The 26,838-nt window shown below is 45.2% G+C and overlaps 1 protein-coding gene across 12 annotated transcripts in view; it reads left to right on the top strand.

Moving 5' to 3' along the window:
* Positions 1–26,838, top strand: part of PPFIBP1 (PPFIA binding protein 1) — a 102,188-nt gene that overhangs the window by 37,447 nt on the left and 37,903 nt on the right. For 9 of the 12 annotated variants that reach the window (XM_030959628.1, XM_030959627.1, XM_030959626.1 and 6 more), the window contains exons 3-4: positions 17,491–17,651; positions 19,509–19,714. In XM_030959628.1, coding sequence (XP_030815488.1) covers positions 17,588–17,651; positions 19,509–19,714 — 270 coding nt within the window. In that variant the 5' untranslated portion in view covers positions 17,491–17,587. Of the gene's footprint in view, positions 1–17,490; positions 17,652–19,508; positions 19,715–25,030; positions 25,363–26,838 lie in introns of those variants that run through there. The other 3 variants (XM_030959631.1, XM_030959630.1, XM_030959629.1) reach the window with 2 other exon arrangements.

Raw genomic sequence — 26,838 nt, 5'->3', positions numbered from 1 at the left:
AACAGCTGTCTCTTCCTGTGAGGACAGAAAATAGTGTGGTGCATCCCATCGGTGCTGCAGTATTGCCAGGAATACCAAAACTGAGCTTACGGCAGCTCGGTGTCCTTGTATCTGTTCCCAGCTCCCAACAGGAGATGAAGCTCTGATAGGTGGGACTGCTGCATCCCTGTCTGAGGAAGAGCTTTGTTGTCTGTCAGTGTTTCAGCCCCAGAATAGTCTGGCAACAGAGCAAACTGGCAGCTTGCAAGTGCTTGCAGGAGCCTCTTTGTGGATTTGGTTGTATTTTGCTCCAAGACCTCAGCAGAGATTTCCACGGTTCCTCCCTTGCCCTTGTCCTGGCTGTTGCCCTTTCCCACCCTGTCCTTCACAGTGCAACAATGTGCTAGTGTTTTATTGCTTCCCTTTAAGATTTTGGTCACTAATGGGGAAAGCCCATCCAGTTCCAACCCCCTGCCATGGACAGGGACATCTTCCACTATCCTGGGCTGCTCAGAGCCCCCTCCAACCTGGTTGTGGGCACTTCCAGGGATCCAGGGGCAGTCACAGCTTCTCTGGGCAACTTGTGCTAGGGCCTCACCACCCTCACAGGGAAGAATTTTTTATTAATATCTAATGTAAACCTCCTCTTTCAGTTAAGCCATTCCCCCTTATCTTTCACTCCAGTTCCTAATGAACTCCCTCTCCAGCTTCCTTGTAGGCCCCCTTCAGATACTGGAAGGGCTGCTATGAGATCTGTATGAAACCTTCTCTTCTCATATTTTTTTGGTCAAGGAGTGTGGGAGTGTGTGGTGTATAAATTTAACACCTTTACATCCTCTGAGTATCTAGAGTAGCTACACTTGTATGTTCCCACTCCTCTGTAGCCCATCTCATAATTTCCCTTAGGGGCCTTCTTTGCAGCTGTGCTGCCATTCACAGGATCTCTGCCAGCTGTGCTGCAGTGGTCTGGGCAGGGAACTGGGAGCAGTGATGTGCACAGTCCAACATGAACGTGGTATTGTGTCCTCCGGATGGTTCCTGCAAGCACTCACCTGGATCAGGTGCCTGATGCCAAGAGGTTTCCTCGTGCCTGGATGCGATTTTAAGGTGTGTTTTCCTGTTAGCAGGGCATTGTCAGCCAGTGATTATCCCCCTGTTGCTAAAGGTAGAGGCAGCACTGCTTTGAGCAACTGAAATAGCTGCCTGTTGAGAGGATGGGAAAGGGAAGCCCAACAACATTGCTACATCAGGAGAAACTACGAGTGCAGTTAGTTCTGACAGCGAGAAACCGTGTAGGTACACAACAAACAGCAGTAATGGGCTGCGTCTGTCTCCTCTAATGCTTCCCCTATCTGATCACTTGTCAACATGTGTTAATCTCTGTTGCCATAGAACATGGAGACAGCTCTGAGGTTTGTGCTGTTAAGGGTGTGTGCGTGTATAATTCACAGAGTGTTGTGACAGCCTTAGCAAATGCCATGATCCACACCAGGGAGCACTGGGATCCAGCTGCGTTATCTCCTGTGTTACCCAGGAGGAGTTTGGAGCCTTGCTGGCATTACAGCAGGAGAGGGAACGTGTGCGGTCATGTTACCCTCAGTAGACATTTGCATGTGGCTCTTTGGAGCACCAGGTTGCTGGCCCGCAGCCACACCGGCATCTTGGGATCTTGTCAGATCTTGCAAGCAAAGGAGCACCAGGCTGGGTCACAGTTCTTGGACAAGAAGTTTCTAGGGAGCAAGCTGCTGATGCAGAGATACCACTGACGTCCTTGTGGTGCCCTGTGCGTTCTGACATGCATGCTGGGTGTGTTCCTCTTTTTCTGTTGTAACTTGGTATTTTCTGACTTCAAAAGAACACTACTACAATTCTAGCATCCATGAGAAATCAGTTGACCCTTTTCTGCCCCGTACCGAGGCCAGTTGTAAAGGATTTAAAATGAGTGTTTTGAAATCTGCAGAGGGGTATAACATTGATTGTTTATGAGATAAAAATTGCTCAGGCACAAGCTGAATATCCACTTCCACTGAGCTTGGCTTTAGCAGCAATGTGGAGCCATGCTTCAGATTCCTGGATGCTGTTGCTACATGGAGTGCTGTCTTTTTTCCTCACTGGTGCAAAGTTCCCACAAGTGAGAAGTTCCCACTGATAAGAATTTTGCACTAAGTTCAATGTGTGCTCTACCTGGGTAGGCTCACCCCTTAAAATAGCCATGAAGACCAGAGTAACAGGAGTCCCAGCTCAGGTGAGCAACTTTTAACCTAAGCCCTTCAGGGTGACTGGTTTAGCTAAGCTGTTTCTTTTAATTTAATGCTCAGTTTACTTCACCTTCATGTCTGTCTTCAGTCAGGTTAGCTCTCTTGAGTTTGGCAGCTGGAATTGGGAAAACAATGGCTGTTTTACAGCATATTATTGGCACACTGCTGTGTATAAGTTAAAAATTGTTGACTAAGATGGAAGTTTCCTGCCTTGGCCCATAGTGCTGCAGTATCAGGAGAGCCTCTTGGGCAGGGTTACCACAGGTTAAGGTGTTGTGTGAGTACGGAGCAGGTGGTCTCAGCTGCCAGAACCACTGCCGAGTACAGCCTGAGGAGTGCCTGTGGCATGGGAACTCGCCAGCAGCCATGTGGAATTGTTTCCTCTGGCGGGAAGGAGGATTGCAGCTGTCTGGCCATGGTCTGGCTTCTCAGTACTGGTTTCAGGCCTGAAGAAGTCCTCTGTCCCATGATCTGTTTGTTTTCCTCCTTGCCCCTGCAAGCTCCCTGAGCAGCCCAGGAAGCCAGAGTGCTGCCCTCTGGTCACAAGTCACTGGTCACTCACTGTCAGGCCAGTGGTAAATGTCTCCTCCTCAAGCCCTCAGGTGCATGGTCACATCAGGTTGGCTTCATTACCTGTGTACTCAATGTTTGAAGACATCCCAGGTCCCTTACTCACACCTCTTTTCTTCTTTGCCAAGTGCACACTTGTGCTAAATCTCTTCCTTCTGCTCCTCATCAATGGTTATGGGTGTGAGTGGACATCAGCTCTTGTTTCATTGACACTGAGACTTAGTTTAGAAAAACAGGATGCCTTGGAAGTAATTGTCTTGTTCATGTTGCTTTCCTAAGTCTTGATTTTTTTAGACACCATACTGCAACAGGGAATTAAACCCCTACTTTTTGGAAGGTTTTTAATTAGCTGAAAATATGGATTAAGATCTTGCAATCTGTAAAATACTGCACATCATGCTGCTATATCTTGGGCAACACTCCATTTTCTTTTTAAGGACAATTTAAATAGAATATTAGGGGAGAGGAAAAAAATATCCACCCCAAACCAGAGCACAGAAATGGCAATTTAGAATTCTTGACATTTCTCAGAAAGCTGCTTATGATTATCTCCTTAAAATGGCAGATTTCGCCTGCAAGTCAAGTAGAGGAGCAGGAACTGATATTCCATTAAAATACTAGGAGAGGCCTAAATGCATTTATGATCTTTGAGACTTTTGCAGGAAACAGAAACTTAGAACTGCCAAAAGTTTTAATGAAGGGCAAAAAGCAAATCCCAAAATCCCAAATCTAAGCCTGACTTAGATACTTCCTCTGCCAGAGATCTCTGCTTGTTACCATGCAGAGATACCTGTTCTGACATTTTTTCCCTTCTTTTTCTGTGTGTACTTGTAAAAGCCCCAGTATAAACTTCCTGACACAGGTCTGTACTGCTCCCTCAAGTCCTGTCCCTGGTTACCAGAGAGAAGAGATCATTGTCTGAAACACACTAAATAACATTTCAGTAGTGCAGGATTTCCAAGGTATTTCAGTACGTGCAAAGCTGTAGTGCACCAGGAGGGAGCACACTGGTGTTAAGGGATGCATCCTGGGCTGCACCCAGGGCAGCAGGGCAGGGGGGATTCTGCCCCTCTGCCCCTCTCTGCTGAGCCCCCCTGCAGGGCTGCATCCAGCCCTGGGCCCAGCACAGGAAGGACAGGGAGCTGCTGGAGCCAGGCCAGAGCAGGGACACCAAGGGGATCAGAGGGATGGAGCAGCTCTGCTGGGAGGAAAGGCTGAGGGAATTGGGATTGTTCAGCCTGGAGAAGAGAAGGCTTTGGGGTGACCTCACTGTGGCCTTGCAGTGCCTGAAGGGAACCCACAGGAAAGATGGAGAGAGACTCTTGACAAGGGCCTGGAGTGACAGAACAAGAGGGAATGGCTTCACACTGACAGAGAGCAGGTTTAGATTGGATATTGTGAAAAAAGTCTTCCCTGAAAGGGTGGTGATGCCCTGGCGCAGGGTGCCCAGAGCAGCTGTGGCTGCCCCAGTCCTGGCAGTGTCCAAGGCCACATTGGATGGGGTTCTGAGCAACCTGGGATAGTGGAAGGTGTCCCTGCCCATGGCAGGGGGGTGGAACAAGATGATCTTTAACATCCCTTCCAACCCAAACCATTCTCTGATTCTATGATAGGAATTAATTTGTAAAAATAACAGAGTTTATCAACAAGACCTGAACCTCTCTGAGGTAAACCATCATGGTCTGTAGTTTTGCTGTATCTTACCAGCAAAATCTTGAAGTGGATGAATCCATGTAGGTAAGTGGCAGTTTTGTACTGTAAGTAGGGTGGTAACTGAAGGGAGTTTGTAGCACTGCTGGAGGGGTGGGTGCAGCAATGGATTTTTCTATGAGCAGTTCAATGTGCTTGTGATGTGGAGCTGTCCCCATTTCTGTCCAGTGACTGAAGTGGCAGCCATGCAGAGCTGCCAAAATGCCCCTGCTGCAGGCTGTTTCCATGGAGTGGTGAATCAATGTTGAGCTGTCCCTGAGAGGAGCTGTACTGGCATAAGCCCTGTGTGAAGATGTGTGACAATTCCACCCTGAAATAAGTGATGTTTCTTTTCCTAAACAGGGATGAAACTGTAGTTCTGTTGTATATGTAAAGCAAACATTCATGCCAGTTTTGGATTTACTTTTCCCATTTCAAGCAGCAGGATAATCATGGCTGAGGCCTTGGCATCACCAGTGTCTTCTGCAAGCCCAAACTATACTTGTCTCAGTGCTTTTTTGTGTTCAGCAGAGTTAGATCCTCTAAGGGAGGATCCCTTCCTAACTTTAGCCAGGGAAAAAATGTCTTTAGTCCTTCAGAGCTAAATATAACCTCCCTGAAACCGTCCCTCCAGTGATGGCTCAGTAAACATATGGAAAAATAGCCCCAAAACAGGACGCTCAGGAGACGATAGTTTTAAATAGTTCTTTGTATGGATCTGTTATATATGAAGCAAGAACTAACATTTTAAAACTCATTTAGTGCTTGAGAACATGCAGGATTATCTCCAGGTGATTCCAGTGCCTCCTCATACACCGCAAAGGATTTGGCCCGAGATGTTTATGTGGTTGCTGAGGAAGCTGCTATTCATGATGAGAAAATGCAATGATTTGTGTTCTTCTGTTCTTTGGGGTGGGGTTTTGCATTCCGCTGGTTGGTTTGTTTCCTGTGGGGTTTTTTGGCATGGTAGTTGAGGACAGTTCTGGGATCATTCTTTTATTCCACTGGTTCCAAAAAGGTCTTCGATGGAAGCACAAAACATGGTGCATCTTGCCTGCCACTCCCTATCAGTTTCCGTGGCAACTTTCACAGTGTTTGGGAGTTAGGTTGAGTTTTTCCCTTTGCCTCTTAAGAAAACCATTGAAGCTGATCAGCTCACCCCAATTAAACCACGTAAGGGCATTGCCAGTGCTGGTGTACCTTGGTTTTATTTCAGCCTCCTCCCTCCTGTTGCCTTCCTACACTGGGCACTTCTTTTAATCACAAATTCCCACTTGATGGCAGCAAGTCAGTTTGAGGCCTGCAGGTTAAACTTGTGTTGTTCTTTGGGACCAGGATCTTCAGCCACAGGTGGGGGCTGGAGTGTACCCTGGTTCTGTTAGACCTTTGATACATGAAGAACTCCTCCTTGGCCAGCTGGTGTAGTGGAAATCCGCCTATTGTTAATATATACCTTTCTTTCTATGAGACTGAGTCTTGCCCCAGCTCCCCCAAAGGTTGGGAAAGTGTGAAACACTTCCAGTGTCTGCTTCTTTTAGCATCAGATGTCTTAATTTAATTTGTATGTAAGTAGGAAAACTTTGAAGTGTGGTCAAAATACAAAGGGAAAAGTACTTCAAAGAAATGTAACATTATAAGTGTATCTGATCCCTCAAGGTGTTTGAAGCTTTATCTTGAGATTATGTATTCAGAGGAAGATTTGTATGGAAATACTGAGGGTCATTAATACATCCAAGCCTTGATGAATGTTGGCCTTGAACTATTCTGTGCTAGTTTTGCTTTCACATGGTGGCAGGCGAGTTGTCCTTCACCCATCTGTCTGCACTGCCAGTGTCCCTGATACAGCAGAAGTTAACATGGTCTCTGAGGGGGAAACCAAAGCAAAACTGTTACTGAGTGAGTCTTGTTCAGCACTGTTATCCCATGATCAACAGAGGTCTCTGGTATGGCTGAACAAAACCACAGTGTGTCAACTCCCCAACCTTTTGATTTGCATTGGTTGCTCTACTGGAGTCCAAGGTGGTCTGTGGTGCTGGATTACAGGTTTCTAATAAATACCTTGAACTTTGGGAGAGTTCACATCTTTGGGCTGAGCTTTGTTTTAGGGTTGGGCATCCACTCCTGTACAAACATGCCCAGCTGTGCTGGAGGAGAGTGGTTGTTGTTTTTCCTTTTGGCAGACAAGGATTCTGGCATTGAAGTTTTTAATTGCAGGAATTATATTAGCAGTTCCCAGTGCTCAAGGGGGGGTGTCTGTGTATGTGTGCAGGAGGAGCTAATTAGATCTGTATAAATAATGGGCTTGGGAACTTTTAATCCTAAATGTATTGTTCCGTCCTTGCTATCATTTCTTACAGTGAAACTGTTTAAAGTTAGAAAAATATGAAGTTACACAGGAGCCGCTTTCTCACAATACAACTTTGAAACAACAGTGAGATTGCTTTTGGTCTTTCTATGTAATAAAAATCTTTGAATTTATTCAGTGTTTTAATAAAAACATCTTAAAATATTACTATTTTTAATACTGTTTTTGAAGGTTTATTTTAATTAGATCGGTATGTCAAGGGAATGGAAACAGTTAAACGGTCAGGATTTTTTTTTCTCTAATACAGACTTAAAAACAGTCAGGTGATCTTGCTTCCCCATGCCTTCCTTCCCTTCTATGCCTTACTATATTTCATGTCAAATAAGGGCCATTCTGTGCTCAAACTTTCAGGATATTCATAGATCACAAAACTTCCTTCAGCAACCATGTGCCTCAATAATGCTGTTCTTTCTTTATGAAAACTAACATCCTGCTGGAATGACTCCTCTGGAAGACCTCGAGTTTTGAGAGAGTTTGAGAATTTACCCCTCAAACTGGCTTTCCAGAAGAGTCTGTAAACCTGACTGGCTTAAACATGTGGCAGATATTTAATAATGAAGAGGGGCAGTTCAGCTCTTGCATGTGATGGTATTTCTACATTATTGTTGTCGTGGGATTTAGCCACACCTAAGTTTGCTTCAGACTTGTTGACTTGGATCATGGCCCCACCTGTGCTGTGTGCTAACCCATCCACTGCTGATCCTGTGCCTACAAAGAAAGTTTTGTAGCCCCTTGCTTCGATTAGACTGCTCTGGATACCCAAACCAGGTGATTTATAGGTGTATTCACACTGAACTGCTGCAATTGAGCTGTAAATTTTCTTGTAAACTGCTCTTACAAGTTATCTTCTCCATTTTAATATGTTACAGCCCTGTGTGCTAAAGGCAGCCCACTATTGTTAAGGTCAGTAATAAACTAACCAGTTTATTGCTATATCTAAAGAAACATGCATTTTTCATTGCTCTGTATAATTTAAAAAAAAAATGTTTCACACTTAGAATGCCTGTAGTAAATAACTCCAGTCTCAGTACCTTGTTATCCTAGAGAAGTCCATGTAGGTTTGCAGCAGCTGCAGTTCTGTCCCAGCTGGTATCACACATCTCTTGATGCAAGCATGTCTTATTTTTCTGAGTGCTAGGATTTGTCTTCATTCCATGGACTGCATCTTCCTCAGATGCAAAGCCAGCACTTTGTGCTCATCTTGCTGATGGGGTGAGAGGTGGGATATTCCCCCTCCTACATATGCCTAGAGGCCTGGCCATGGGATGGAGAGTGGCTGCTCCCTTCCATCCCCAGACCTTTCTCTCTTACATGGGAAGCAGTAGAAAGAATTCCCTTTCTTCTCTTCTGGCCTTTTTTTTCCCCCAGTTTCTCTCCTCTTCCTGCTGCAGGAGAAAGAGGAGAGTGTAGGGCTGGGCCCTGTAGTGTTAAAAGCTCTGTTCCTGCAGAGGCCACAGCTCTGGCTTGCTGCTGATCTGCTGCCTCCCTCTGCCTTGCTGGTGAAGCCCTCCTACCCTTCAGTATCAACCATGAGCATATTATCCTCACCCATGTAGCCCTCCAGCCCACCCCAGCATTGTCTCCATTCCCCTAGCACTGATGTCTTTGTCTTGTGAACTGAGCCCCAAGCACAACTCAGCCCCTGCTTCACTGAGTTTTTTTGCCTTGGGTGATACTGGAAGCTGCAGGGCACCAAGACTGAAACCATCTTTGGGCAAGAGATGGTGAGGAGGTATCAGCTGTGCAAGAGGAGGATGGAGAGGACAGCATCTGTACCCCTAAGAGCCATCTGTAGGCTTTCAGGAGAAAGGAATGAGCAGCAGAAGAGCTGTTTCCTGTGTCCTGGCTGCTAAATTGCTTCTGTGATGAGGGGCAAAGCTGGCACAAGGGTAGGCAGGACACAGGGCTCCCCAGCCAAGCAATGGTGTGGGCAGCATATGGTTCCTTAAAGCTGCACTGTAGTGGTAGTGGGGGTTTGGGGATTTGTTTGCTTGCTACTCCCCAGTGCAGCATTCAGAAGAGAAAGGCCCTCTCTTGGAGCTGAGAGCACACAGCTTTGTCCTTCATCTCTTGGCACTGGGTCTTCGGTGTTGAAAAAGCAAGACAAAATCAACAGTGCTCTGCTCCCTGGCTGAAAATAAAAAGGAATAAAAAACTTTGCTTACTCCAGCGTTACTGAAATCCCTGGAGCTGTGCTTTCCCTAGGGATTGGAGAAGGGATGTGGGGAAGAGAAGTAGTTGAGAGAAAGTGTGGGAAGGGCAGTGCTGGGAAAATGCCTTGTCTGTGTGTGCCTCTTCTTCACCCTAACATCAACAAGTGACTCTGGGGCTGGGCAGTCAGCAGAGGCTGTGTCCCAGAGGAAGGAGAGGATGGTCCTGAGGGGATGAGGGAGTGCATCCCCACAGAGCCACACTGCCTGGGCAAGAGGTATCCCATCCTTGTGCAGCCAGGAGTGCCTTGCTCTGCAGGGTCTGTGGCAGCTCTGGCTGGTGGTGGGATAGCACACTCTGCAGTTGTCAAACATCAGAGGTCACTGTTTGGGGAGAACAAACACACTTTTCTGAGTGTTTTGCCCATGAACCACTTGTCCCTTTTCGAAGCTGAGAACGAATGTGAAATTTGAAGTCTGTGTTTTGAACCCACTTTGAGTATTTTAGGAATGTCAAAGGTAGAATGTCCATTTTTAATTGTGATTAAAGTCTGTGTGCTGCCTAAAGCAGCTTGTCTGGATGTGGACTCTCTCAGATTCCAATTGTGCTACCTAAACAAAGGCTGCTGGCAAAGCTCCAGTGTGAGTTACTGGCAAAGGGCTCCAGTTTAGGAGAAGATGAAGAGGTCCACAAGTTTTTGAGGAGAAAAAGAGAAAATCCGAGGGAAAGTTAGATTACAATTTATTGTTTTTCACTTTTCCCCTATTTTTTACTCATTAAAATTCAGTCCCATTCTATTACATGGCAAAAAAAGAGATTCCTTAACCAAGTTGAATTTTACCCTGCATCATTCTTAAAATGCCAGGAGAGTTGAGATGGTAAATCATGTTGTGGCAGTGGTGCAGTGGTGGGACTGGCAGCCTCAAGTTCTCAGAGACATGAATCTTTGAAAAACAAAAATATCCTCGCACACAAATGTGTGCTTCAGATATCACACTCTTGTTTTGCATATCACTCCTGAAAGGTAAATTTTAACACAGCAAAATCAGAGGCAGATAGAAGGGGAAAGATGCAATACATACACAGATTTTCCATTTGTAATAGTTGATACTGCAAAATTAAAAGGCATTGGATTTTTTGTTGTTTTCTGCAAACACTTATTAAAACACTGTTCAGGCTAAATGTATTTTATTTATTTATGGACTTTTTATGGGTAGTGCCCTCTACCTCTGCTTTCTGGGGTGTCAACTCTGAAAGTGTGCATCAGAAAACTCTTGGACATGAAGGTCCAAAATCTAGAGCCAAATCCTTTCAGATCTGGAGGCTTGTGAATTTCACCTTTGGATGCAGCTCATTGAAAGAAAGTGGCACAAGCAATGAAATGGGATCTAAATGTGGATCAGTGCTCAGGACGAGGTGGGTTTTAAGGTATTTTTGAGAACTACCTTTTGGCCTGTCACCCAACAGTGCCCCTTTTGTTTAGTAGCCTGTGTGGCCACAGTGTGTCAGTAACATATTGCTGGGGAATGTGAGGCATTTCCTTGCTTGAATTAGCAGTCTTGGAGTCAGGGATGAAAATCTCATTTGTTTTTCTAATCAGTGGACCCAAGCAAAACAAGTGAGAAAATAATGTACTGGTTCTCAGGCTTTCTGAGGTGAGAAGTTGAAGACTATTAAACAGTTAACCAGTAAAACAGGAACAGCTTGAAGTGGTCTGTGGGGGGTGGTTTTTGTTTTGTTTTGGTTTGTTTTTTAACAAGGCATCGGTTGACCTTGGGTTGCTTGTGTGAGAAGAGTGAAAGTGAGTCTGAAGGGAGTGTGCAGACAGGTATTAGCATCACCCAGCTGCTGTGCAGGTAAGGAGCTGCCTCCCTGCCACAGCGCTCATATCCCACAAAACAACATCACCTGCCAGTGTAAAACCCGGGTTTCTAAATTTCCTTTCAATTGCAACAACAGCAACAAAAGAGCTGCTGGAGTAGGATAGCAGAGATAAGCAACGGGAGTGATTTCAGTGCTGGAGACCCAAATAAAGGGTTTGTTTTGTAAGTGGATATAAATCTAAGCCATAAACCTTGACTCAGAGACTTTGGGTGTTTACATAAGCTGTTTGCTGTGTATGCATCTCTGTCAAAGGATCTCAAGGATGCTTATCTTGTCGAGGCTGAGCTTTTGATTTACGACCAGTGTGTTTAACGAATGTTAAGGCAAAGTGCAGAATGCAACTCAGCTGGTTTGTAGTAAAAGTTGTGTGATTTGAGGTAAGTTTTTCCCAGGTATAAACATTTATATTTTGGAAGGACTTCTGTGTTTTGTGCTCTTAAAGTAATTTAAAGTAATTTCTACAGCTTGAAACCTTTTATCTCGACACGTTTCTTGTCTGCTTTATGGGATGGGCTTTTGTCATCAATGTGCTTCCATTCATTTTTATCAGTTAAAGGAAATAAATAGCCTTTGTTGTATAATAAAGAAATAATGAAATTCAGGGAACAAAGAAAGGATCTAGACTTAGGGAACAAAGGGACATTTGTTGCTTTGTTTGTAGTCCTGCGTAATAGGAGAGCAGTATTGCTTTGATGTCATTGACTACAGCTCAGCAAATTCAAAAATAATTTTAGTTATAAAAATAAATAGACATAATCAGTTTAAAGTAAGCCTTTGCCAACATTTGGGTTTGTTTTTATCCATAATAATGTTATGGATACACCTAGCTCCACATGATGACCTTGGGTAAGGGGGACAATGTCTGAATTACTTGGCTAAAAGCATATCTGGGACCTTACTAGATTCCCATCCCTGCCTCAAACAAAGATATTCTTCTATATTATGCCCATTGAGGTATTTCCAGCATTTCCTAACTTGACTTTTAAAATTTAATTTGTTCTTTTCTTCCAAAACACCAGAGCAGTGTATTCAGCTAGCCTCCATTTTCTTTTTTAGTTTCTTCTTCCAGGCCTGGAAGGAATGAAATGGAGTTGTCATTTACATTAGAAGAAATGTTAATGATTCATAGTGTAAATTACCCAAATATATTCATTAGTAAACTGTAACTGACTGGTGGCACTGTAGTTGAGCATTTTCAAAACATCCCATGAGAAACTGTGCCAGGGATTTGGATTGAATTAATTTGAAACTGTTTGCAATTGTGATTGAAATGTATTTTGTAAATAAGTCTCCATGTGTTTGTGTTTCTCTTCTGGCCTGCCAGAAAAAGCAGAAATAGATGCGTCTAAAATGGCATTTGTCTTCATGAAATAGATCTTTATTTTGTAAAAGTTAATTGCTAAGGATGTGTTGTTTTAGTGTCGTGAGGCAAGAGAGATGAATTCAGAAGTTGCTTTAGACCTCTCATGCAGTCATCTGGTCCATGTAGCACTCAGAAGGACATGGATTTTGACAGCATTTAGAGTCTTACTTTTGCTGTGGAACAGGTTCTTTCCTTCCACTCTCCCCAGAAAAGATGACTGCAGATTCTTAGCTTTTTATTTTATTTTCGTGGTAGGCTGCTCTGGGGTGACAGCCAGCTCCTGGGGGTCCTCTTTTACTCTCAATAGCCCTCAGAAACAACCCCTAATCAAGGTTTTTAATTTCTGTGTATCAGAATTTCCTGGCTTAGGGAGTGTTATGTGTGAATGGGAGAGCTGGGGAACTTAAGTCATCTATTTTACTGCATCATGTCATAAAAATAATCTGTAGCTGATGCTTTATTTCCCAACGCTGAGCATTTGCAGCCCATGTGCACAAAGAGGAAGGCAAGTGGGACAAAAGGCCAGCCCTCCCTTCCTCAGAGCGGTGACATCCAGGGCACGGTGTGTCCTCTGGGCCTTCTGACCTGCCAGCAGGCAGCTGATTCCCTTTAACTCTGCAAACCTCTGGGCTTTAAGGTGTGGTGTGTTTTGCAGGTGGAGATCCAGGATGAGACCACCCCCAAAATAACAAAAAAATGGGCTCCAGGATGTTGGCCCTCAATGCCTCTGTGTGTGCCGTTTGATCTAGGAAAGAGGCAGCCTCTGGGTGGGAAAACTACCATTTCCTGCATATGTAAAATGCTTAAGCACTTTTTTTTCCCTTCTTTTTGAAGTCTGCCATCTTAATTAAATATCAGATTTAGAAATCCATATCCAGGCAGCTTTCCAGTTTGCATCCAGCAGACTGCAGTTCCATTCACAGAGCCTCTTGTTGGGTTTTTTTTTCCAGCTTTCCTTGTGTTTATTTGCAGGGCAGCGTTTTGTTTTCTCTGTAAGCCGTTTGGAATACATCTTCACCAGCGCTGTAGCCAGAGGGTTTGTATGTCATTCAAAAATAAAAATAAAAAAATCTCCACCTACTGAAAAGTGAACAGCACAGCCCTAGCAACCGGCTGGTGCGTTTGAACCAGAGGAAGGGACATTAAACAAGTAAGACCACATTATGTCTTCTCTGTTACAGCCAGGGAGGGGGTAGAAATGCCAGCTAGTAATAAGATTAATCATAAATGGTAGTGGAGAGAGCTGCATTTGGGTTTTTTTCGTTTTTTTAATGGTGGCTTGTAAGTACAGGCTTGACGAAGCGATGCTTGTTCATGTCGGCATGAGCAGGGTATTCAGCTGGGAGCTCTAAAAGGGGGATCTGCCTCTGTACAAGCAGCCCCCCAACCCCCACCTGGCACTGGTTGTGCACACAGGAAGGTAAGTGTTGTCATTTTCTTGGAAAGTGAGAGAAAACTTATTTTAAATTGTGTGTCAGGCAGGGCTCTGTCAGTACTTTTCCTCTCAGGTGTGTTGTCAGTGACGTTATACCAGGGGTGGATTTCATGCATCTGCCTCTCTGTCTCCTGTGTGCACCCTGATATCTCATTTATCTGCCGTGCCATAGATCAATCTGTGTTAAAATGATGCTTTTTCCCCTTCCTGCTTTTGTGGATGAAGGGAAGTTAAACTGCTTGTCATCATTAGCTATGCATTATTTTCTTAAGGAGCTCCACTGCACTCCTCCAGGATGGATTTTTGTTCATGTTACCTGTGTAGTTTTCCTTAATACCTGCCAAGAAAAAAATCCCAAAGCCTTGAGTTTTCTGTTAGGTTTTATTTGTGTTAGACCAAAGCCATAAAGAGGAAAGAGTGGAACGTACATATTGGAAAAGCTCTGCTGCCTCAGTGGCCAGCTGAGGCTTTTCTCAAAGTTTGTAAAGTCAGAGGGTGCCCTTCAGGGGGTGTTTTATTGTTGTCCCCTTTCCTGTAGCCCACAGAGGGCTGTTGATTGCTGATTTGTGTATCTTTGGCTCCCTCTGCATCTCCCCTTTCCACCCCTTCCTCCTGGGGTTTGTTGTCGTTTCTGGTTCCATGCAGTTTGGTCCTTTGCTCCCCTGGTGTATGAGGTCCTCTTTGCCCTCTGCCCACCCCCTCCCTGCATGCTGGTGGTGGCTGTGCAAAGACCAGAAATAATTCTATGCCTTTGCTAGGGAAGGATACTTCCAATATTATTTTTTTATCACAGTAATTTTCTTCCTGACTGCTGGATGTGCTGCAGTGTGCTGGGAAGATGGCCAGAGCAGGATGTGCTGTTCCAGGCTAGTTTTCAATGGCCACTTTTAGGACCAAATAACCAGGGAAATGGGATTTTGTTGCATCATCCCCAGCTGTTCAGCTTGGAGGCTTTTTGTTCTTTTTGATTTCACCTCTCCAAGTTTCTCAGCTGTGGGCTTGGTCGGACTGCTAACAGATGCTCTGTGAGTGGTGGAAGAGTTTTTGGGGGTCTGTGTGTTTGCAGGGTTTTGCTTCAGTAAGTTTTATCTTAAAATTTCTCCCTGCTGCTCTCAGCAGTGCAGCCCCTTTGGGAGTAGCTGTGGAGGAAGCTCTGTGCAAACCAATGTGTCTTTCCTTGGAGGCAAAGGCAGGTAACCTGGAAGTCTCTTGGATGCTGTTGGTACCACTGTCTGCTCCCATTAGGAGGCCTGCCTTAGGGATTTCTGATAACCATGGACAAACCCCTTATTTGGGAAAGCAAAGGAGTGCTTTTGGCAAATGTCAAGGGTGGTTGTACCTGGATGAAGTGCAAGGTTAGTGGTTTCTCTGTGCCTACGAGCCATGGCTATATTGTGCAAGTACAAATTAGCAATTGTAGTTGTACAAATTAGCAGAACTTGTCCCCAGTTCATGCATTTCCTAGCCAGAAGGTGAGAATCAAGAGGTGTGCTGTGAACAAATATGGTTAGACTCTGTTCCTTTGTGTGTTTTTAGCCTACATAGGCTTTTCCTACCAGCCTCCAGGACTGTGCTTAATGCTTGATCATGAGCTGCACTGAGCTCACTGATGCTGAGGTGGGAAGGCACCACTGGAGATCTCCAGCCCAGCCCCTGCCCAGAGCAGGAATGCCCAGGACAGGCTGTGCCTTGTAGGGTCCAGTTGGGCTGTGAGTAGCTCCAAAGTTGGAGACCCCAAGAGGGCAGCCCTTTCTATTACTTTCTATCCTCATAGTAAAAAGGCTTTAAAAAATGGTTTCATTTTATTTAGGCTTGTTTTTCCTCCCCCTTTTTAATTCTAAGGTGAACTTCCCTGTGTTTTGACATGTGCCCATTGCCTTTTGCCACGTCACAGGGCACCTCTGAGAAGAGGCTGGCTCTGTGTTCTTCACTCACCCCATGAGGTGTTTATGCACTTTGAAAAGCTCATATGCACTTCTGATTGCCAAACACTGATTCACTTCTGTGGGTTTGTGGTTGCTTTGTGCTGTTGGTCTTTACCCACTTTGAGCTGTGAGGAATCAGTGTTTTGCCTGGGGCTGTAGAAGCCCCGGGCTTTCTCTGTGTTCTTTGCCCTTGGAGGGAAATCCACAGCAGATTGTTCACACTCTGCCTTCACAGACTCCCATATTTGAGCAGGACCTGGTATCAGAGCCAGGAAATCTTAAGCAGATAAACAAGAGACTGTCTTCAGTGTTGTCCAAGCGAATGTGTGTGCAAAAGCTGCATTTTCTGCTCATTTTTATCAGATGTGGAGGCACCGAACCAGTTGTCTTGTGGGATCTGCATATTCTGGCAGGTCTTACACTGATTGAAGCTGAATGTTTACATTGTGTTTAAAACTGGTGGCTTCCTCCTTGGAGGCTGAAAGTCTTCAGTTACAATGCTACTGCAGTTTTTAAGATTTGCGACATCTTCACTTACAGGTATTTGACTGTTTAAAGTTCTCTTGGTTTTTCTGACTCTGACAACCATGTAATAAAACCAGGCATTTGCCAAAAGCGCAGCAGTCTTTGTGCTGTTGTTCAAAGGTTACCTTAGGGTTTGGACCTACTTCATGTAACAAAAATGTTGTTGTGGAAGATGAAATGTTTGTTGGCATTTTAAGGATAACGTTTCAGCAAAGCCGGCTGGCAGCCTCCAATACGAGCTACCTCCCAGCCGGGTCAGACCAATAAGGTGACTTGTAGGAGGGAAAAATCAGTTTATAATGAGGATTTTTGTTTAGATTTGTTTTTTAGTAGACTCTTCTCCAGAACTTATGCCAGAGATACCATGAACGACTTTCTTAATTGCTCATGTTGGGGCAAATGTCAGCAGTGGCGTGGCCTAATACAAAACCCAAATGGCAGGGCATGCGAAGGTTAAAGCGAGTTTTCCTTCCTGGTGTTTGTTTAGCTTTGTTCTCTGGCTGTATTTATAGCAGAAGCTGTCTCATGTGTATCAGATTAAAGCCAAGGCAATCTAGGCTGTGTTGGTGGTTTGTGTTTCTGTTGTGGTGGGCTGGAGGGATTGGGAATGCCCCTGAGGCCTGTAGCTGCACTTCAGCCAAGTTCCTAAGCACCTGCTTAAATTAACTTGTAGCCCATCAGGATTTCTGGTTTACTAGCTCACCTACAGGCAGCATGTTGGGCAGGCTTGCTTTTCCAGCCTGCTGGAAATACTCCTTTGGGGACCACTTCTGGCTTGTAGAAGTTTGAGAGTGAGATCAGGTTGCATTGTTACGATGTGAATCTGCTAAACTCAGAGCAGGGATAGTCCATGCATGCACACTACATCCAGTGAGCTGTGGGCACCTGAGAGATCCTGCCTGTAGGCAGACAGTTCCATGCCAGGAACTTCTGGATTGTCAGACATCCAGAAAACTCACACAAGTGGTCAGACTTCTTTTTTTCTATTTCTTGAGGAGAAAATCGCAGCAGACACAACATGGTTTGTTGCTGAGCTGCAGCTCCCTTTTAGTGATAGAAGGCCTGTGTCTTCTCTGTGAGCTTACTGGAAGTGCCATGTGGGATGTCTGAGCTGTTCTGTGGGATGCCCTGTGTGTGGCATGGACCTGTGGGCAGTGCAGGCCGTGGGCCACTAGAAACTGGGTCATCAGGTTGGTGCTTTGATCCCTCTATCTCAGTCCATGCCACATGGTGAATACCTCCAGGTTTTATTGTGGCCAGCAAATGATCTCAATCTTCTTTCTGATCTGACAACAGTGATGCCTGAATTCAGAGAACATGCCGTGAAATTAAATTATGTTTTGCAGATTAAATTACAGACTTGAGGCTCTGGACCAGCTCACAGCATCGACGTTTTACTGCTCCTTATGGTGTAGCTGGTGATTGTTCCTGAGAAGAGAGAAGATGATGAGTGATGCAAGTGACATGCTCGCTGCAGCCCTGGAGCAGATGGATGGCATTATAGCAGGTAAACACCTGGGGAGGTGTTTGTTTTGCTTTTTTGGGTCCTCCTTTCTCCCACTGGAGGACAGAGTTCCAGACAGAGAAGGGAGTATGCTGGGAGTTGCTTTTGGTGCCTTCCATTCTAGCTTAGAGTTAACAAATAACCAGAGTGGAGAGATTGCACAGGTTCCCACAGGCTCCATGGATTGGGTTTTCTCCTACCCTCTCTCAAAGGGCTGGTGGAAATGGCTGAGTGATGCAGTTCAGCTCCTGCATGGAGCACCAGGAGAGTCAAGGGCAATAGTGGCTACTCTGAACTTCCCTCAACTCAGAAGAGTTAAAATATTATTTGAATTTTCTTTTTCTTTTTTTTCTTTTCAAAATTGGAATGCTTTGGGTCCAAACTTTGGAACTGCCTTGAACATTAGAAATTTTTATAAGTACCTGTAAATTGTAAGTTGCCCAGGGAGAGGCATTACAAAGAATACAACCTCTGCTTTTAAACTGAGTCTGGTGAGTTAGAAAATAATATAAATACCCAACACATAGGAGGGAAAGATCAAGAAGTCAACAGTCAAAAATACCCTTGCAAGTGTAGCAACACAGTCATAAAATTTTTAGTAGTTCCACTTAAGCAATTTTCCTTAGGGAAAAAATAATCATACAGTGTGTGCTTTGTTTGAACAATGACTCTTCTCTGCCTAAAGATGTTAAGGACACATAGCAGGAACAAATGTAAAGGGGATTCAGTTTGATCATGATGATCTCTAAAAATACATGTAAGCTGTGACTTCAGTAATTTCCATAAGTAGACACTGGTATTTGGATCCAATCATGTATTTGTGTTTCCAAGAGCCCAAGTTGGTTATGGCAGGATGAGGTTTAATATAAAAACAAAATGTGATGTTGGAAGATTTAAGTCACCACAGACTTCATTTACTCCTGTCTGTGAATAGATCTATAAAGGAATATTATAACAAGGGGATATCAGCTCACGTGCTGTTGAGGTTATTTTTCTCTTTATTGTTTTCAGTGGGAATTTAGCAGAATACTTGGATTTTTGTGGCTTGCCAGATGGGGTGAATGAAAGTTCATGGAAGTGCATATATGGCATATCCTTGTAGTTTCTGGAAGTTGACAGCACAAATGAAGGTCTGTCATGAACACGTCTCATTGTGCCGAGGTATTACAGAATTAAGGTCACAAATCAGTGTACTGGAATTACAGTCAGAATTAGCTAGGTTGACTTACATCAACCTTAATCCTAAATTCATAGTTTCCTTTCTAACTTAATATATAGCAATTTCTAATGTAGGTCAAATATGCATCCTGTGAGTTTATGCAAATGAGAGATTTTTCTCTTTATTAACATGCAAATGTCAGTGCTACTGTGTCAAATTGCTGGTTTTAAAATTTGTTCCCGTGCAGAAGTGATTTGGTCTTTTAATTTATCTTCATCTTTTTTATTATTTTAAAAAATTTCCAGTGCCTTGGAGCAGCATAACGTATTAACGTATTCCTGCATGGAAAATGCAGGGCATGGTTTCCTCTGGACACCATCAGTGGAATGTGACTTGGGTCATTCAGTGCCTGCTGGGTGACTCAGGGCATTGGCAGAAGATGTTCCATCCCTGGCAGCACCTTCTGCCTTGGGAATTCATCCTGGGGAGCAGCCCATGCCTCAGCCCCATGGGCAGGTCGTGGCATTCCTATTCCCTGAGGACCAGCCCACCTTGTTCCTGCTGGAGCTTCCCTCCCCAAGCACCAGTGATGAGTTTGGTTGGGATAAACCTGCCAGGAGCAACCTCCACCCTTTCCCAGCCTCGGGGTGCATCCAACCCTCGTCCCGTGGTTGACCCCATGCGTTTTTGCTCCCTGCCAGGTTCCAAGGCTCTGGAATACTCCAATGGCATCTTTGACTGCCAGTCCCCCACCTCCCCATTCATGGGGGGCCTACGGGCGCTGCACCTCGTGGAGGACTTACGGGGCTTGCTGGAGATGATGGAGGCGGACGAGAGGGAGGGGCTGCGCTGCCAGGTCCCGGACTCCACGGCAGAGGCTCTCATCGAATGGCTCCAAAGTCAAATGGTACAGTCTCACCTTGTTCTACCTCTGCCAGGCTCATTTTGGGTGTTGGGTTGACTGGCTCTGTTTCACACAGCTATTTATAAAGCTTAGAGTGAGTATCAGGGAAGAGATTTTGTTTTGGAGGTACTCCTGTGGAGTCTTTGAAAAGCTGTTGGTCAAATGCCTTGTGCAGTGGGTTGGCCTTTGCTGTCTTTGATGTACCACTGTACCTCAATCTAGGGAGCAAACAATACTTGGTAACTGCAGTTTCATCTCAGAGGACTGGGGAAAGAATTTTTTTTTAAGAATCAGATGCTTAGGTGGGGGAAAAGAAGCTGTTTTGAATACTTTTCAGTAAAAAGCATTTTTGGCAGTGTTTTTTTTTTTCATGGGGATCAGTGTTATTACTGAGCTTCCTCACCTGATTTATAACATAAGGGAATGGTGTAAGCTCTGCATCCCTTCTGTCTGGATACCAAACCAAACTTCTATTTTCTGTGTTTGTGAATCAGCCAGTTTTTGTCACCTTACTTTAAAAATACACAGAAATATAACTGAGAAGGCAGTTCTTTCCCCAAGACTTGGTTTTCCAAAAAAAATCAACAATTATCCCATTGTAGGTTACCCAAAGACTGCCCTGGGAAATAAAATATTGTACTTAGCCAAAGGTGAGTTAAAACAGCATCATTTTTGAAGAAGCTGCTGGGTTTGCCTCCTGATGCCCTGTGACTGGTGACTTCCAAGCAGGACCAGGGAACAATCCTTGTGCTCGTGGTGTGTGGCAGGGTTTGTGTTGTGGAGGTCCAGGTGTGTGCAGGTTTTGGGGAAGCTCCAGCAGTGGAAGTCAAGAGTTGCTCCCAGAGGCCACAATTTGGTTTTTCAGCCAGGCTCACCACAACTGTCACAGTGACAGTGGTTGGGTGGGCACTGCCACATATCCTGTCAAATCCATCCTGCAGCTCTGGCCAGGTCCTGCTGTGTCACACGCTGGGTGTTGGCCAAGGTGACACCGTGCTGCTGAAGTTGGGGTGCCAGCCCTGGCGAAGGCTGGGGCTGCTGCAGGACTGTGGTGGCTCCGTGTTCCTTGTGCCCCGTGTGTCGCTGCTGTGGGGACAGACGGCCACCATCGCCTGCTCCCTTGCCAGGATGGGCACTGCACCCCCTGGGAAGGACTCAATCTCCCTGGAGTCATGGCTGATCTTGCAGAAAGCATTTTTATCTCAACAAATGGATTGATCTCAGTGCTCAGTCACAGCCCAGAGGACTGCCGGATGCAGGGCTATGTTTGCTGCGGCTGGCACTGGGCAGCCCTTTGTGACATCTGCTGTCATGAGGGCTGAGCACAGCAATGCAGGGACAGATGGGCACCTTGGCTTGCTTCTGTAGCCCTTGCAGAAAGATCTGAAGGAAGAGCCTTTTTTTTCTTTTTTTTTTAATCTTTACTTTGAACTACTCATTTGGAAATGCTTGAAACTTAATGAAGCACATGGGAGCTCTCCCACTGCCTCCAGTGGGATTTGGATCTCGCCCCCACTGTCAAAGTGTGGCAGCCAACGCTGAGATCAGGAGGAGGAGACAGGAGTGACATTGAAGTCAGATCTTTAAAACAGGCAGAGTTCCTGCTAACATCAGCATTCCCTGTCTGTGTGACGTACAGCCCTGAACATTGCTGTAACTGCTCCCTGCTCTCAGTGGGCATCACAGGTTTCATGCAACTGTGGCCTTGATAAACAAAAAATGTGCCAAATAAACAGTCTTGGAAACTGCACCCTCCCATGGTGTTCACAGTCATCTGTAGGCCATGTTTAGTGGTGCTGATCCCCTGCAGGTTATTCTGGAGTAAAGGGGCCCAGCAGCATGGCTGAGGCTGCAGTGCCTGCTCAGATTAATGAGGTGGAGACCAGTCATTGCCCCTTGTGATGGCAGATGTGTGATTTAGGGGTGCCTGGCTGGTGGGGTCTGGAATGAGGCCCTTCAGACCCGCACGATGGGGATCATCTGATGGCAGTGAGACAGCAGTGGGTTTTTATTGCACCCATGGGCTCAGTGGGAGAGGAAGGGCTCTGTTGTACCATTCAGTTTAGTGCCTCCCAACCACTGGAAAAGATGTGCAGGAGTTCTGAGTACCAAAGATTGCAGAAAATTGCTATTCCATCTATGCCTCAATTACTCCTTATTCTGCCTCAAATTATTACCCTGTATTCTCTGTCATCCTTAAAGCCCCTTGTAGGAAAAGCTTAACATTGCACTTACAATCCTGTGCTACAGCCACAGGATTTGCAGGTGTCACCAGTCCCTGTCTGAGCAGGGAGGTGTCACATGAAGTGCCTGGATGATTTGCAGGAAGGTTTTTTGCAGCTGTGCCCCTCCTTAGAGAGGAAGGGCAGACACCTTCTTTGTTTGAAACTAGTTTAATTCTCCATGCATGAAGTTGCATCCCCTAGGATGCTGGAACTGGTGTTCCGTGGTGGATGGTGGAACGTGTGGGGCGGTAAGCAAGCCTCTTGTGTCTCAGAGGAAAACAAAAATAGTGCTTGCTGCTGCCAGACAGTGTGTCACAGGAGAAAAATCCTCCCCTGGCTCCTGCAGCCAAACCACTGATGCTCACATTGGCGAAAGGGCATGACAGCAGTTACCCAAAGTTTCTGTAAAATAGGGCAGAGCATTCAGTCCTGCCATGCCAGAATGGGTTGCCATGTGTCCTTGATCCTCTTCCTTTCTGCTCCTCTCAGTGTGTGTGTGTGCAAAGACTCAAAAAAGGGCCTGTGGGTTGAAACACCTCATGCTGCTTTTTGTTTTTTAACGGATGCGTGCCAGATGGCCACGGGACACCAGAGCACACGTACAGTGCCCAGACATCTGACACAGCTCTTCCAACAGAATCCATCATGTGGTCCCCAAGGGGAGCTGGGAAAAGTTATACATGCAGCTCTCTGCTGCACAAAGAAGTCAGTTTCACTGTAACGTGTCATTGCAGCTCAAACTGATCTCTGCTGCTGAAACCCTGCTCACGTCTCCATGTACAAATGGTGAATGTGATGGGTGAAAGTACAAACAGGGCCATTTGTTCCAAGTCTGGAAAGGGACTGAGACCTTTCTGAGCTCAAACATGTTTGGACTCCTTGCTTTCACTAGGAAGCAGGCCTGAATTCCATGGCCAGATCATAACAATTCCAAAGTTCTGGAGTTTTTTCAGAATACTCTTGGTCAGCAGAAATATTTGGTGTATTTCAACGTGCGCCTTAATAAGGCATGTGAAAATGGAGCTTCTGGCTTCAGTACAGGCAACGTGTGAGTAATCTCTAACATCAGCACCAGTAGCAAAACCATTTTAAACAAAACTCCACATTTTCCAAGACCAAGGCAACCTTGTGACCAGCTGGAAGCTGAGATCCATCTCTTGAATAGTAATTCTCACAAACCTTGCTCCCAACCATGAGCATTGCTCCAGTTTTTCTTCAGTTGAAACAAACAAGAGACAGTTTTCCTTCTGTTATTACTTTTCTAGAAAGTGGTTGGGGAATTTTTTGCATTTTTTTAAAAATACATCTTAAGCAACTACTTTCCCAGAAAGAGGAAACCAACTGTGTCTTGTTAAAAAGAAGAGTGAAGGGTAGGAGTGGGTGGACAGTGCCTTCCCACACCTCAGAGCCATTTTCCCCATGCTTCTGATCTGAACTTGTGTATATGGGTCCCAGTGTGTGCCTTCTCCTCTTTAAAGGATGTGCCCCTGAAGTGAAAGAGCCAGGATAACATAGTATTTTTTCTTTAAAACCCACAGCAAGTGCAGCTTTGGAAGTGACTTTGTGAATTTAAATATATATATTATACAGCATATTTTAATGATGATTTTCACTCCATAGGTGAATTTCTGAAATTGACTTTAGGGTCAAGCAAAACTTTGTGGCCTCCAAAGGTTTATTGAATCATATAGAATCATTAAGGTTGGAAAAGACCTTTAAGATCATCATCAAGTCCAGCCACAGAACATTTTCAGCTCATCTGAGGATGATGGTTGAGCTGAGGTATCCGTCGTGGCTCATGCAATCCAATGTGTTGCTGCTGCCTCTCAGACCAGCTTCAGATTTTGACATTTTTCCTTTAAGTTGGTTCTTCCAGAGAGTAGCTGGGAGTAATGAGGGTTAATATGAGGGAATTTTAGCTTTCAGAGAGGAATTTTCCTCACTGGGTAGATGTAGCTTTGTAATCTTACAGAGATATGCTGACCTATTTGGACAAAAGTGATTCCCAAGTGGAAGAAGTGGTTTGGTTAGCCAGAAATCATCTCTTATTCATGGGGAAAAAAATAAATCCTGTCTTCAAACCCAAGTTTGTTGTTTGATTATCCTGGTGTGGGTGTGCAGTGCAGTCATTTGACTCAGCTTCTGCTTATGTTGAGTTTGTGTATCAAAGGGTCCTATGCTAATGTATGGCACCAGGGTGTTACCACCAAACACTTCGGGATCTCTCCTCGAGTTGCAGTATGAAAGGAGTCTTGTGATACCATGTCAGCCTGTCATCATGCACTCCCCTGCTGGCAATGCATTTTGTCCCTGAGAGATTCACCTCCCAAGGTTCTGGAAACACAGGACCCTGCTTATTGCTAAAGGTGATCATCCAGATTGGTGTGTTTTTACCACTGGAAGATAATATGGGCTCATTAATGGTATACCTTGCTGTTGCATCTTCATGTATTGGGGATGAGTTCTTTGGCAGTTAAAACAACCCATCAAAAATCACCATTTCCCATCCAAAATTAATCAGTTTGGCTTAAAAAGCACAGCTTCTGCTTGTCCTTTGCTCTCCTGATATCTCCTGAGTTATTCAGCATTCATGGTTTTGAGATTTTTCTCTATCAATGGCAGTTGCAGACGTTTCATTATAATAATAAAACTGGTTTTTGAGATAATCACAAGACACTCAGAGCTGGGCTCTGTGGTCAAAGATACTAAGAATTTGTCATGCTGCTGCTGGTAGTGGGTCAGTTGAAACCTGAACCCGAGGACAGAGCTTGGTTGTTATTGTTGCTTCTTACATCGCTCTGAAGGATGACATAAACTTGGGACGAGCCACTTGTGAGACCTGGCACGGCTGAGTCAACTTCTTCCATTTTTCTTGGCGTCTACACGTGAATTAATTGCATGTGTTCTTGCAGCTTTTACAATTACTAGGAAAGCCCCTCCTATTTACTTTGTGCTCAGGTGAAGGGGTGGGAATTGCTCTTTTCTCCTGTGCTGTTGGGTCGGATGCTTTCCGGGAGGGTCCGGAGGAGGGAGCTGCGCTGGTGACAAGAGCCAGGGTGGAGGTGGCCGGGTGCCACCTGCGTGGGGCTGTCCTTGCTGCCGGTCGGGTTTATGCTGCTCTGCACCTCCCTGCCTGCATCCCCCTCCCGTGTGTGCCGGGCTGGAGGAGTTTCGTGCCGGGCTTTGATGTGTTAATTCCCCAGAGCTGCTCGCTCCGCTCCGCCTGAGGAGCGCTGCTGCTTCCCACGTCTCCCACTCCGCTCGCCTCCATCCTCGGCTGGGCAAGGGGACGCTTGCTGTCACTTAACCTCGACTCCGAGGAGCCCCAAGCCCTCGGCTTCTGGCGTCCGTGAATGCATGAAAGCAGTCATGACCAGCATGGAGTATAGCTGGGACATTCACGGGCACTGCGTCTGGCTAAATAAGGTAAGGAGATCTCTGCCTGTGCTGGCTCCTGCGTTTCTCCCAGTGACAAGCCATAGCTGGGCAGCGCTGGGAATGAGCCTCTCATCCTTCTCCTGCACCAGGCACCAGCTGGGCTGCTCTTGAGGAGACGGAATATTGTGGAGAGGTTGCAGCTTCCCTCCTCAGCAGCGTGTTATTTATGCTTACAAAATGTTTCAGGTAAATGCCTCAGAGTGAAGGTCTGTGTTCAGCTGCTTTTCTTTCAGAATTCACTTTTATTTTTTAAAATATCATGTGGGAGGGTTTGAGTGGGTGTGTGGTTGTTTTTATTTTTCCCTTTCTTATTCTCTGGGGAGGAAGTAACCTGCAAACTTTAGGAAAAGCTTTGCAGTAGCTCTGCTGCTGGAGTGTGTGGAAAAGGCTGCAAATATTCTGAGCAGGAAGGCGGGAAATGCAGGAGAGGCTGGTTTGGGAGGGGAGAGGTGGGCTCCCACATAAACTGGTTACACACCAGCTCAGACAGTATAACCAGTATGAATTTGGGATCGGATTGGTGCTGACAAGAGAGTAAATCTGTCACGGGTCTGTATCACAGGTAGTGGGTACTTGGCTTGGGAAACCAGGAAGCTCTGCCCAAGGCGCACCAATTGATGCTGAGGTAGCTGAGGCTGGAGGAACCCTCTTGCAAGGGGCTCCAGAGCTGAGGGAACAAGCAGAATAGCAGCAGCTTTGTTTAACTGAGCATAGGTAATGTGTATTGTAATGATCTGAACCACGTAAGCATGTTGATGAGCTCTAATTTAACTCCAGATGGTCAGGAAAGAGGTGTTGGGAAAGGCTCACTTGCCCAACTGTTGACTTGACTGTGGTGGTCAAAACAGTCAGTGCAATCTGCTGTGCATGGAAGTGATGCTGTGGAGTTGCATCTCCTTCTATACAAACCAAACTGCACATACAGCAAGAGCAGTGTGATTTGTGCTGCTTATTTCATCTCCAAAGCAGAAGAGAAAATGAAGGAAAATGAGGGTATCGGCTGTGGTAAGCTAAAAATGAGGTTTATTTTTGAAAGGAGAATTCAGCAACTGAGAGGAAATGGATTTTTTAATTTATTTTTTTATTATTAGGTTTAAACCAGCAACCACTAGAAATGTTCCTGTGGTTTGGAATTCTAACTCAGTTCCAGGGAGAGGGGATTAAAGACTGAAGCCAGGCAAGCTGTGAATGTTTGGTGATGCTTCTACTTGCTACAGGAATAATTCCCTCCAGAGCAGCATGGATTTTTTACACTTAGATGATTACAGACAAAGCTTTACACACATGTTTAACAGATCAGCAGTGGATTGATCTTGTAGAGTTTATAAGTGCACTGGGTCTGATCTTACAAGGCATTTTAAGTAAATGCTTGACCTCAAACTTCTCTGAAGCCTCAGTGGCATTGTGACAACTGTTCTTTTGTTTTTAAGATTAAAATCAGTATTGGTAAATCTGCATTCTCTT

Source organism: Camarhynchus parvulus, chromosome 1A (genome assembly GCF_901933205.1).
Source record: "Camarhynchus parvulus chromosome 1A, STF_HiC, whole genome shotgun sequence".
NCBI classification, from domain to species: domain Eukaryota; kingdom Metazoa; phylum Chordata; class Aves; order Passeriformes; family Thraupidae; genus Camarhynchus; species Camarhynchus parvulus.
Note: the sequence above shows the minus strand (reverse complement) of the source record. Positions and strands in the feature narration are given on the sequence as shown.